Here is a 12,074-nt window from a genome sequence, read left to right as displayed (position 1 = left end):
TGACTATTTATTATACATGCTTTAGAAAATTACTGTGGTTCATTTTTTTACTTTTTCTCATGATTATTTTTAATAGATATATTCCAACAGTTTTATGGGCACGTAATTCACATATCATACACTTGAGCAGTTAATCATTCAATCACATCAAGGGGAGCTGTACAATCACCACCACATCTATCTTGGACCCCCCTCCCTGCCCCGCATGGTCACATCGCCTTCAAACTGAGCTGCACGGTCACTGTCTGTTCTAGTGACCCCTCCCCCTTCATGCTGATTACTGTTTTAATTCATTTAAAATGGATCGTCTTGAGTCAAAAGTAACTAGGGCCAATTAATGAATTCTTCTCAAATAAAGTCTTAATATTTAACTTATTATATACATATAGTATGTTTCTTATCAGGACGATCTTGGCCGTCTTGCACATACATACCTCAACCAACAAACTTTTGACTACTGAGTCTTTCCAGCTTACAATTTGCTGCTCAGTTGCTTGATTTGGGCAAGCATGACTTTTTGTAGATTCGGCAACTGCAGTGATAGTCACTTTACCTGGAAAACATCCCCCAAACATAAATTACATTGACTTCTTCCTTTTCTGTAGTAGGAAATGATGAGGACTGGTGAACCTTCTCTTGGATTTGTTGACCTGCATCCTATCATCATACGGATGCCTAGAGCACTGGCAGTTGTAGTTCCCCTGCTTACAGATAATTTAGTATATTTTGTGGTACCTATCCTGATTTTTCTTATATTAAATAAATGTTAATTTGATTCGAATATAATAAATTTAAAGGAAAAAAACTAAATTTCCTTTAATAAAGGAAAGCCAACCAAAGCATTAAAAAATCATTTTATCGGTGGCTTGTGCAACTCTTACCACAATCCATACATACATCCACTGTGTCAGGCACATTTGTACATATTTTGTCATCATAGTTTTCAAAGCATTTTCTTTCTTCTTAAGCCCTTGGTATCAGCTCCTCATTACCCCCCTCCCTCATGAACCCTTGATAATTTATAAACTATTATTATTTTTTCATGTGTTGCACTGTCCAATGTCTCTCTTAATCCCCTTGTCTGTTGTCCACCCCCCCTGGGAGGGGGTTATAGATAGGACATTGTGATCAGTTACCTCTTTCTCCCCACACCTTACCCTTACCCTCCTGGTATGCTACTCTTAATTTTGGTCCCAAGGAATTCGTCCATCCTGTATTCCCTGTGTTTCCAGCTCTTCTCTGTTCCCATGTACATGCTCTGGTCTAGACAGATGTGTAAGGTAGAAATAAGGTCCTGATAGTGGTGGGGGAGGAAGCATTAAAGAACCAGAGGAAAGCTGTATGTTTCATTGGTGCTATCCTGCACCCTGACTGATCCGTCTTCTCCCCACGACCCTTCTGGAAGGAGATGTCCAATTGCTTACAGATTGGCTTTGGGCCTCAACTCTGCACTCCCTCCCTCATTTACATTATGATTTTTTGCTCTGGGTCTTTGATGCCTGATACCTGATCCCACTGACACCTCATGATCACTCTGGCTGGGGTTCTTCCATATGGGCTTTGTTGCTTCTCAGCTAGATGACCGCTTGTTTATCTTCAAGCCTTTAAGACCCCAGATGCTATATCTTTTGGTAGCCGGGCACCATCAGCTTTCTTCACCACATTTCCTTATGCACCCGCTTTCTCTTCAGCGATCTTGTCCGGAAAGTGAGCATCTCACAGTGCTGGATTATTTGAACAAAGTGTTCTTTTGTTGAGGGAGTACTTGAGTAGAGGCCCAATGTCCATCTGCTTTCTTAATACTAACCCTATAAATATATGTACATAGATATATTTCCTCTTCCTCATATATAAATATGTTTACATATGTACATGCCTGTATTTAGAACTCTATAAATTCCCTTTGCCTCCTAGTTCTTTCCTCTATTTCCTTTTACTTTCCTCTTATCTCACTATCATGTTCAGCCTTCATTTAGGTTTTAGTAGGCAATTTCTTAATATTGATTGTTTTTACACAATGCTAAGTGGCAATAAAGGCTGCTTAGTATCAACAGACAACTAGGGTTCTAATTTTGTGTAAGCACAAGTCAACAAAAATAATAAAATACAATAAAGTTGAAAGTACACTGGACTGAAATCAAGTGCTAGCAAAAGACTTGTTGCCTTTAATTCCCTATAACATCCTGGGTTATTTAACTTAAGCTGATCTTTAGTTTCTTTTTTGTATGAAATTTATCCACAAAGCTAATTTTTTAGGTTCATCTTTACTTAGATACTTGTAGACCAGTATACTGACCTTGAGGTTTATTTTGGTAGCTTGTTTTGATTTATTTGTTTGTGATCTCACCATAGGTGCAGAAAACTATGCAAGCCAGTACAGTGTCCTCTCTCAACTGGCAGAGTCATATTCTAAAAAATTTCATGTAGTAGGAAATTTGAGAAACTTAAGGTCTTAGTACAAAAGGGAAAATAAGTGTATGGTTCTATCTATATGAACTACCTAGAATATACCTAGGATGTATAGTCAAACATATAGAGATCAAAATTTAATAGTAATAATAAGGGACTGGGGCAGGGGAAAAGAGTGATCATTGCCCTACATCAAGTTTCTATTTTTGGTGATGGGAAATTTGGCAAAGGATATTGATGATGGTCATACAACACTATTTATATGGTTGGCTTGAATTGTACATGTGGAAAATGATGAATTGACAAATGTGTTTCCTATAGTTTTATAACCACAAAAAATTGAACTATGAAAGTAGGCTGAGATAAACTAAATATCACAGGTGAACTAATGTGATCTCATAAGTACGCCACTTTATTGCTAAAACAACATTATGAAAATGAAAATCAAATAGGTAAAAATGTAATGGCATATATATGTATAACGTGTGGTAATGAGTATTATGCATCTATATAATCTAGCATCTTTATTTACTATATATTTTCCTTTTCCTTTTCCCAATATTTTTAACAAGGTACTTCAAGTTTATTTTTCCATATTTCAGATAATATGTGCAATGAGACAACTGTTTTCTTGGTGTTTGATCGTTATCCACGTATTCTGTATTTTTGTTGTCCCATGATATACTTAGTAAATTTTCAAATTCTAGAATTTTCCACAACTGGTGATACTGGAGGACAACTTTTATATTTTTGAATTATGTTTAGTGAAGGAACAATTGGAGGAATTAAAAACTTGGACCACAAAAAGAGCATTAATGAAAATTTGACCCTGAGAATTAATTAGGACTATGATGAATCATATTTAAATTGCATTATGCTTTTATCCAATCAGTGCCAGTTTTGCTCTATGGATACACTAGCATCATGGAATTATAAGAGAAAAATAGGATTTTTAAAAATGGACAATAAAAAAAAACAGTTAAACATATTAGGGAGAAAATTCCATTTGTAGAGAGGAAGTTAGGAAAATAAATAAAGGCAATTAAATTAAATTAAATTAAATGAACTGCTTTCCATGGCAGATTAAGCACACACTTGCTTACCCAATGTCTTAGGTACAACAGTCCAGACATACGTTTTCCTCTCCCCAGGGTGGATAAGCTCACGCCCATGGCTTGGCAGGTCGTTACTACGTGCCTCATAATTCTCAGATGCTTCTAGTTGAACAGAGACCTGAAAGAATAATTAAGACAATGCAGAGTGTACTTTACTTTGCTACTGCTATTCTTCTCTTCTTGAGGAAAAGTGGTTTTTCCAATTTGTTTTAACTTGGCAGAATGGAAAGACACCAAAGACCTTTCACACCAGAAAAGCCATATCATTATGAAATGTCATGGCCACCGGTCCTCCCATCCCACCTCCCACTCCATTCCCACAGAAACAAAAAGCAAAACCATGTTCATGGAGAAACTGGTGCCAACTCAGGGTTCCCTATGTCTGTGAAGGTTGAACTAGGCTCTATATGGTTTTCAGTCATGGATATTTAAAAACGGGATCGACAGGCCTTTTTTCTGAGGCACCTCTGTGTGGTGAGCAAATTAACCAATCGCCCACTCAGAGATAATGTATTCTGAATGAAACTCAAACTTAACCTAACTCAGTCCTGTCAGTTCAATCCCAACCCATAGTAACCTTCTGTAGAGTCTCTGCGACTATAAATCTTGATGGGAACAGCCTACTCTTTCTCCCACGGAGCAGCTGGTGGTCTGAACCACTCACCTTGTGGTTAACAGCCCAATGCCTAATTCTGAATGAAAGCAGCATGTAAATCATTGCTGAGAGTTAAAACAATTTAAAAAATGTGTAGAATATGGAGAGATGTCTCATTAGAGTTCCAGTTGCATTTGGGAATACAAGATCAAAGGAAACAACTTACCTCTGCACATGCATTCTGGTAGCTAAAGACAGTGGCGATCACCTCAAATTGTTCTTTTCGAACCATTGAAACGGGTAAAGTAATATCAACAAAGAAATTCTGAAAGACGTTTATAGTAGCTGTTGATGAAATGCCAAATCCAGCATCACCATTCATACAGAAGCCATTTGTCTCCCATTTGGTTATAGTATCAGGAATGAGGTATGAAATATTTGCTGAACCTGAGGAACTACAAAGAAAGATTACCGATTAGATAAATTTACTCTCTAAACTGGCCATCTATAGCTATACTGGAGTCCTGCTGGCATAATAGTTAACTCGTGGGCTGCTAACTTCAAGGTCAGCAGTTTGAAACTGCCAGCTGCTCTGTGGAGAAAAAAGAGGCTTTCTACTTCCATAAAGAAATATAGTTACATAAACTCACAGGGGCATTTCTATCCTGTCCTACAGGGTCGCTATGAATCATCATTGACTTGAGGATAGTGAGTTTGTTTTGTGTGTTTGTTTATAGTTATACTCGTGCAGAGAAGAAGAAAAAGTACCCGTTGAAGGTTAAAAATGCATTGTAGTTCACAAAGACGATGTTCTGCATTCTTCTTTGGTGAGTAGCAACGGGAGTCTTAAAAGCTTGGTCTTTCCCTGTCCACGGTAGAGACAGGTGAAAGACATCAAACTCAAACTCACTGCCATCGAGTTGATCCCCACTACAAAATGACCCAGTATAGGGTCTCCAAGACTAGAAATCCTTATGGGGGCTGATAGCCCCACCTTCCTCCCTCAGGAAGACTAGTGGGTTTGAGAACCAATAACCTTGCAGTCAAACACCAGATAAGTAACTCTTAGGAGGGCATTAGGAAACTTTAGCCACCTCAAACAAACAGAGTGATGCAATCCCAGGACACAAAAGGTCAGGATGTAAAAATCACTTAGGAAGATTAAATCAAGAGGTATATGATTGTTCATAACCATCCACACCGGTCCAAATGTAAACCATTTGAGAATATGTGCACACTCTGCTTCTACAGCCAATGACAATCATAAAGCAAAGCCCAGTAACAACAAAAACAAACACCCCCCCCCACGCCCCAAGCCGATCACCATTAGTTGATTCCAACTGATCGTGGCCCCATTGTTACATTTCAGAGGATTTCAAACTGAAGCTGAACCTATCCACAATCACTCATTAGCACCCACCTTTCCCTTGTTTTTCAGTGTATAAAAACCAATTGGCAAGGTAATGGGAAAAAGTCCTTATGGTGCAGTGTAAAACATTGGACTGCTAATCACAACGTCAGCAGTTTGAAACCACCAGCCACTCAAAAGGATGGGAAGGGTGGCAGAAAGATGAAACCTTCTACTCCCCTAAAGGGTTAGACCTGGAAACCCACAGGGACAGTTCTGCTATGTCATAGAGAGGGTCGCTCAGGGTTGGAATGCACTCGATGGCAGTGCGTGAGAGAAGGAAGCTGGGTAGACAGAGAGAGCAGAACACGTTGTCTTCAATTCTGTCTTCTCAGTCCACCAACTGGTTTTGAAATATCCCTCCCTAACACTGCCTACATGTTAAGCAGAATCTGTGGCTAGTACTCTTCACCAGTATGTATTTTACAAATACAGCACTGTTTTATGTGCACCAGGATCATGGCGCAGAGGAGAAAGAAGTGTGTGAAGAAGGGCTCACTCCACGCTGATGAGGTCCCATATCCATGTTTCCGGGAAGTTTTTTCTTACTGTTTCTATTACAAGAAGCTCTTCTGCATATCCAGAACTTGCCACTGCACCCATGCCAACTAAGAGAAAAGACAGAGGATTTATTTAGAAGGGGTGATACTATGTAATTCAACAATGCATACCTGGATGCTTGGACTTTAACCACACATGCTTAGGTACATTGGTGAGAAACAGTCTGGGGATTTACCATAGTGGTACCTGGGACTTATTGCCAGGAAATGTGCATATTTCAACTTAGCCATTAGCATGCCCAATGGTTCACGTCTCTCCCATTATAAAACACAAACAAAAATGTTCAACCTACAGCGTTTCTCCGCAGCCCACGTTAGACAAAGTCCTACCTAGGAGTATTCATTTTCTCATCTGACAGTCTGGTGTCAGCCCGAATGCAGTCTGGTGCCTACCAGTTCTATGGTGCTAACAGTACTTTCCTATTCCCAACCACTAGTTCGTCAGACTTTGGTGACACGTGCATTGCTAGAATGTTGGAAGCAACATCCTTCAAGCAACACCCTTAAAAATACCACTGGTATTTTAAGTATCAGTAGCTCACCCATGGTAGACAGGTTTCAGTAAAACTTCCAGATTAAAGGCGTCTAGGAAGAAAGGCTTAGCATCTACTTGGAAATTATCCAATCAAAACCTAATGTATAAGAACATCAGGTGACACAGCACTAGAGGATGAGCCTGCTAAATTGGGAAGCAACAATGGACTTAAGTCATGTTGGTAATCACGAGAAGAGGCAGGGCGAGCAGTGTTTTGTTCTGTTGTGCATGTCGTTGATCAGAGTCAGCTGACTTGACAGCAGCTAACAACCCCAATATTACTTTTGTGAAAGTTTCCAATGTTATTCATGTTGCTAATTCTCCGGAATGCTTCGTTCGCGTGTTTGACTTCCAGGTTGCATGAGACAGTACTTATCACTGTCACTTTGGTTAAATTCCCCACCACTACTTCCTTCTACATTTTCTTCTTCTTATTTTCCATCCCCGAGTCTCCTTGATAGTTTCCTCACCCTTGACTTGTTCCTAAAATCTCTGATGTAGGTCTTCTTTATGCTCTACGGTGTCTCCCCTATTGGTACCTTCACACACGGCCTTCCTTGGAAAACTTCTGCTGATGTCGCCTACAGCAGTGCCTTCCGCCTGGCTCTCTTTCCTAAGCTCTGCCTGTGCTTCCAACATCATTGAATATATTTATTTTGGATTTTTTACAGACATTTTAAATTTAATGTTTTGCAAAGTAAACTCATTAGTTTCCTCTCTTACTCCTTTCACTCTCTCCCATCTCCGTAGATGGTGCCTGAATTCACTAACTTGCCTGGGTCAGAAACCTAAGATTAAAGGAAATGCTTGTTTTTTTACCATAACAAGCCAATTAAAAATATCTATTCAAACTTGAAGATAAGTCTCCAATCTGCTCATATTTTTTTGATCTTGACTGCTTTTTTTGGGTAATCATCCAAGCCACTTCCATCTCTCAACTGATCAGCAAATATTTTTTAACATTTCATACATACAGCCTTAACTCCAAACCCAGTCCTTTTTGCCCCAGAGAAGAAAAAATACTTAAAATCACAACTTAGACTGTCTGTTGATATTTTCGATGGTGTATTCTTTTATTAGGATTAATTCCAAACTCATTATATATCCTCAAGATTTTTCATGGCCTGTTTGTCTCACCCTAGCCTTTGAAGCATACACCACTACCATTTTGAAATATATTTAATTTCTTACCTCCTTTTACAAAGTGCTTCCCTCTGCTTGAAATACTCTTCTGATTATTTTTCTGCTGTCACTTATCTTTCAGGTGTCAATATATGTACTATTTCTTTCCCCCGGGAGGACCTAGATGCCTATCCACAGTGATAGGGCATCAGTCATAAGGGCATCAGGGCCTGCCTGATCAGAGCGACACGGTATCTTGCATCAGATTCACATCTACAGTGTCAGTATCTTGATATCACCACACATTGCTCCCACACGTTTCCCTCTTGTCTTCTGCCAGGAAAAATATACTTCCACTCATACATCAGGCTAACTTTCCTTCTAGTCAAAATCTAAGAAGCATGCTACTGCATTCAACTGCGGGATGTGAAGGTTTAGGCAATTACATGATATCATTCTCAACTAAAATCCCATTTTGTGTAGTTTTATCTTCAATACACCCAATTCCATGAATATTTTCACCCGTTCCCCAGACACAAAGTTTAAGATTACCCACATGCCAATTTAGATGAAAAGCTAGGCATACGGTCAAATCCCAGTGGTCTAATAGGTTGCTCAGGATATAGCTGCAGTGACTCTGTAGGACATATTTCTGGTTTCCGGTGGTGGAGATTGGTAAAGACCTTCAGACCCATACCCTACAAAGAGATAAAAAAGAAGTTGCACTTTCCCTTCACAGGAGAGTTGAGAAAGACTATCAATAGATCATGCTAGCAAGAATTTTGAGTTCCTAGAAGTTCAGTGATTTGAAGAGAGATTTGATTTATGGGGGAAAAATTTGTAATTTAGAGAGAAATGATAATTACTGTAATTTATCTAGCCCTTATTATGTATTAGCTCTATGTTTAGTTTTCTACATAATGCCCCATTTAATTCTAAGAGGAAGATAAAAACCACTTATCATTTTTAGATAAATAAATATAGGTACAGGCATGGTCATTAACTTAATTAGCACTAAACACACAAACATATACACATATATAATGCACACCTAGTAAGTTGGAGAACTGGGACTTGAACTAGAGTTCATTTTCTAATCATCCTACTCCTGTAATTATAAAAGTACTGTTGTGGAGGCCTTGAGATTCATAAGGAGTTACACATAACTTGGTGTATATAGAGAGGCCAGAAATATCTTTGGGGTTCTTGATTGAACTCTTTATGCATAAAATATATACAATAAATTTGAGTCCTTCTTAATTAAAGCATGACATTTTATAATTATAGCTGCATAATTTATTTTCAACAGCAAAAGAGAAAAATCAAGAAAAAACAAGATCCCCACTTCTAATATAATTTCTGATTGCTCTACAATCATATTATAGAACAAAAATTAAGTAGAAAACTATGTTATTAATAAAACAGATATGTATTATATAACACTAAAGTTTGAGATCTCCTCTAACAACTTAGTGAACTTGCCGAGAGAATGTTGTAGATGTCTCCGTCTCCGTAACTGCTGACAGGTTTATAATAGAGACCATTGTAAAACATATCCTTCTCAGGAACACAAGGGTCAAGCCTCTCGTCCTGCAGGTTGAGACCGTGATAGAAATAACCAGACAGCTCCACGTATGGAAGCAGATTGTACACCTTTGGGGGGGGAAAAGCAGATGGTTCCTAATTATTATGAGCACTCCTTTTACAATTTCAAACATAGTAAGTATTGAGCCCCAGCCATCTAATCTAATTCTTTTTTCTCGAGAGGGTCGGAAGATCTGATCTAATAGTTTTGATTTCTTTTGTCCTCCCAAGAGAGGAGGCCTCCCATTTTTGTTTCATGCGGTCAGGTCATGTTCACAGAACTTTTCAGCTTTACACAGGGCTTCAAAAAGCACACAAAGGAGAAAAAATAGAAACGCTGTATGGTTATCAGGGATTGTAGTGGCTTATGAAGAGTGGGAGTGCCACAGTTCAAAATCCCAGGCATATTGTGGGAGAAGAGAATGTTTTCTGCCCCTGTACAGATCTCTAGTGTTGGAAACGCCCAGGGGCACTTCTACTTTGTCCTAAAGACTTGTTATGACTTGGAATTGACTCAGTGGCAGTGAGTTTGGTGTTTTGTTTCAAGGTTTACTATTGAGTGTTGGTATTAAAAACCATAGAGGAAATAAAATTTTTGATAAGATTTAAATTTTGTAAAATCTATCCTTAGGAAAGAGAATTACAAGAACCGCACTACCAAGGTCAAGCTAGCTAAATGCTAAGATTAGGTGATATATATATTTGTATTTTTCCTCCTCTGTCTATTTGCACCTTTATTTTTCTGCCACACACAGGCTTCCATTTAATAATAATAAGAAAGTTATAATTATTGAACTTAGCTATAAATGCAATCACACATTCCAATAGTTCCTTCTATATATTTATATTAATAAAACCCCAGACCCCAAACTAAGTGCCATCAAGTCGATTTTCTCTCATAGTGACTTTTGAGGACAGGATAGAACTGCCCCTGTGGGTTTCCAAGATGGTAATGTTTACCGGAGTAGAAAGCCACATCTTTCTCCAGGGAAGCAGCTAGTAGATTCGAACTGCTGATCTTATGGTTAGCAGCCCTGTACCTACTCTACTATGTCACCAGGACTTTGATAAAGAAAAAGATATCACAAAGTTACTAACTGAAAAAATAATTCTTATGTGAAATTCTAGAATTGTTATTTATGAACATATATAATCTATTGATATGTGTAAATGACTCTTGTTTGCGAAGTGCTCTGCTGTGAACTGAAAAGTGAGCAGTTTAAGTCCACAGGTAGCTCCTCAGAACAAGTGAGTATAAATATTACAGCTTTGGGAAACCTATGGGACAGTACTAATTTGCCCTTTAGGGTTGCCATGAGTTGGAATTGACTTGACAGCAATAAACATTAATAGATAAGACCTATAGCCTGAAGAGTTGGAATCAACTCAAAGGTAGTGAGTATGACTTTTTCTTTCTTTGTTCATTTTATAGTCACGGTAGTTTCAACAGCCTCGTATGCATGTGAAAGGGGTACAAAAATTCAGAAGATTGAAGAATTGATGCATTTGAGTTGTGCTGTTGGTGATGAACATAAAAAATAGTGTGCATAGACAGAAAACAAACAAATCTGTCTCGGAAGAATACTGCCAGAATAATCCTTAAAAGTGAGATAGTAAGGCTTCATCCCACATGCTTTGGACATACTATTACCAATCCCTGGAGGGGATGTTACACTTGATAAAGTGGAGGGTCAGCGGAAAAGAGGAAAGCCCTCAAGGAGATGGATTGACAGGGTGGTTCTAATAATTGGCTGAGACATCACAACCATGGTAAGGCAGTCACTATGAGCCAAAACTCACTTCAAGGTGCCTAACCAAGTATGTGACATGTTGCCAGGAGAGACCAGTTCCTGAGAAAGGAATCATACTTAGCAAAGGAGAGAGAAGACCCTTGACAAGAGAGACTGATGCAGTGGCTGCAACAATGTGCTCAAATATAAGAGCAAGTGTGACGATAGCACAGGTTTGGGTCGGGTTTTTTGTTGTTGTACACAGAGTTGCTAAGAGTCAGAACAACAACAACAAACAACATAGACACTATTGAGGCATGTTCTTCGACAGATATTTCTTTAACCTCTAGCTTTCCATATCTTTGGCTATCCCCATGATAAAAAATCCATTATAATTATTCAGAAAATTTTATGTTGCTTGGAGTACTGTGTCAGCCAAGAAAATGAATCAAATATAAAACTCATGAAGGACTATAGGAAGAAATCTTTGATAATTTCAGCATGTCCCACTTAAAGCCAAAAGAGCATTTAAAAGACAGGCTTGCAGGAACTGAGATAAGCAGGAGATGAAGGCTTACACTTTCCGCTGACAGCTGCTCTTCCGAGTTCAGTAGCAGAACACTTTGGTCCACAGCCCGCAAAGCACAGAGTGAGTCTGTGGCTGCTCGAATGTAGACATGAACAGAAGAGCCAGGTGTCCCCTGGTCCTTGGACAAGTTTATGCTAACCTAAAGTGCACCAAGAAAAAACAGAGGCCAAAATGATTTTCCACGAAGACAACTGGAATATCATCTATCATTCTCAAGTAAATATGTATACAATTTGGGGCCTCTATTTTTCCTGTCATTTCTTATTCCAACTCTCTTCGCAGATCCAGCTCCCTCACAATGTCCGACTGACATTGCTGCCAACTGATCATTCTGCTGGGTGATTCTCTCATTCCCTGTGTATTTGTCCATACCAACATTGATGGAGAGATTCAAGGTTACTATGAGACAGAGACCACAGGGGAGAAC

At 38.8% G+C, this 12,074-nt stretch overlaps 1 protein-coding gene across 1 annotated transcript in view; it reads right to left on the bottom strand.

Annotated features, from left to right (window-relative positions):
- Positions 1–12,074, bottom strand: part of LOC142451637 (ovostatin homolog 2-like) — a 52,106-nt gene that overhangs the window by 21,938 nt on the left and 18,094 nt on the right. The window contains exons 14-20 of the mRNA XM_075553357.1: positions 11,637–11,786; positions 9,227–9,397; positions 8,331–8,442; positions 6,027–6,135; positions 4,346–4,574; positions 3,513–3,642; positions 435–553 (exon numbers count right to left, since the gene is read on the bottom strand). Coding sequence (XP_075409472.1) covers positions 435–553; positions 3,513–3,642; positions 4,346–4,574; positions 6,027–6,135; positions 8,331–8,442; positions 9,227–9,397; positions 11,637–11,786 — 1,020 coding nt within the window. The remainder of the gene's footprint in view (positions 1–434; positions 554–3,512; positions 3,643–4,345; positions 4,575–6,026; positions 6,136–8,330; positions 8,443–9,226; positions 9,398–11,636; positions 11,787–12,074) is intronic.

This window comes from Tenrec ecaudatus, chromosome 6, assembly GCF_050624435.1.
Source record: "Tenrec ecaudatus isolate mTenEca1 chromosome 6, mTenEca1.hap1, whole genome shotgun sequence".
NCBI classification, from domain to species: domain Eukaryota; kingdom Metazoa; phylum Chordata; class Mammalia; order Afrosoricida; family Tenrecidae; genus Tenrec; species Tenrec ecaudatus.
The sequence above is the reverse complement of the archived record's forward strand: the minus strand, read 5'-3'. Positions and strand labels throughout refer to the sequence as shown.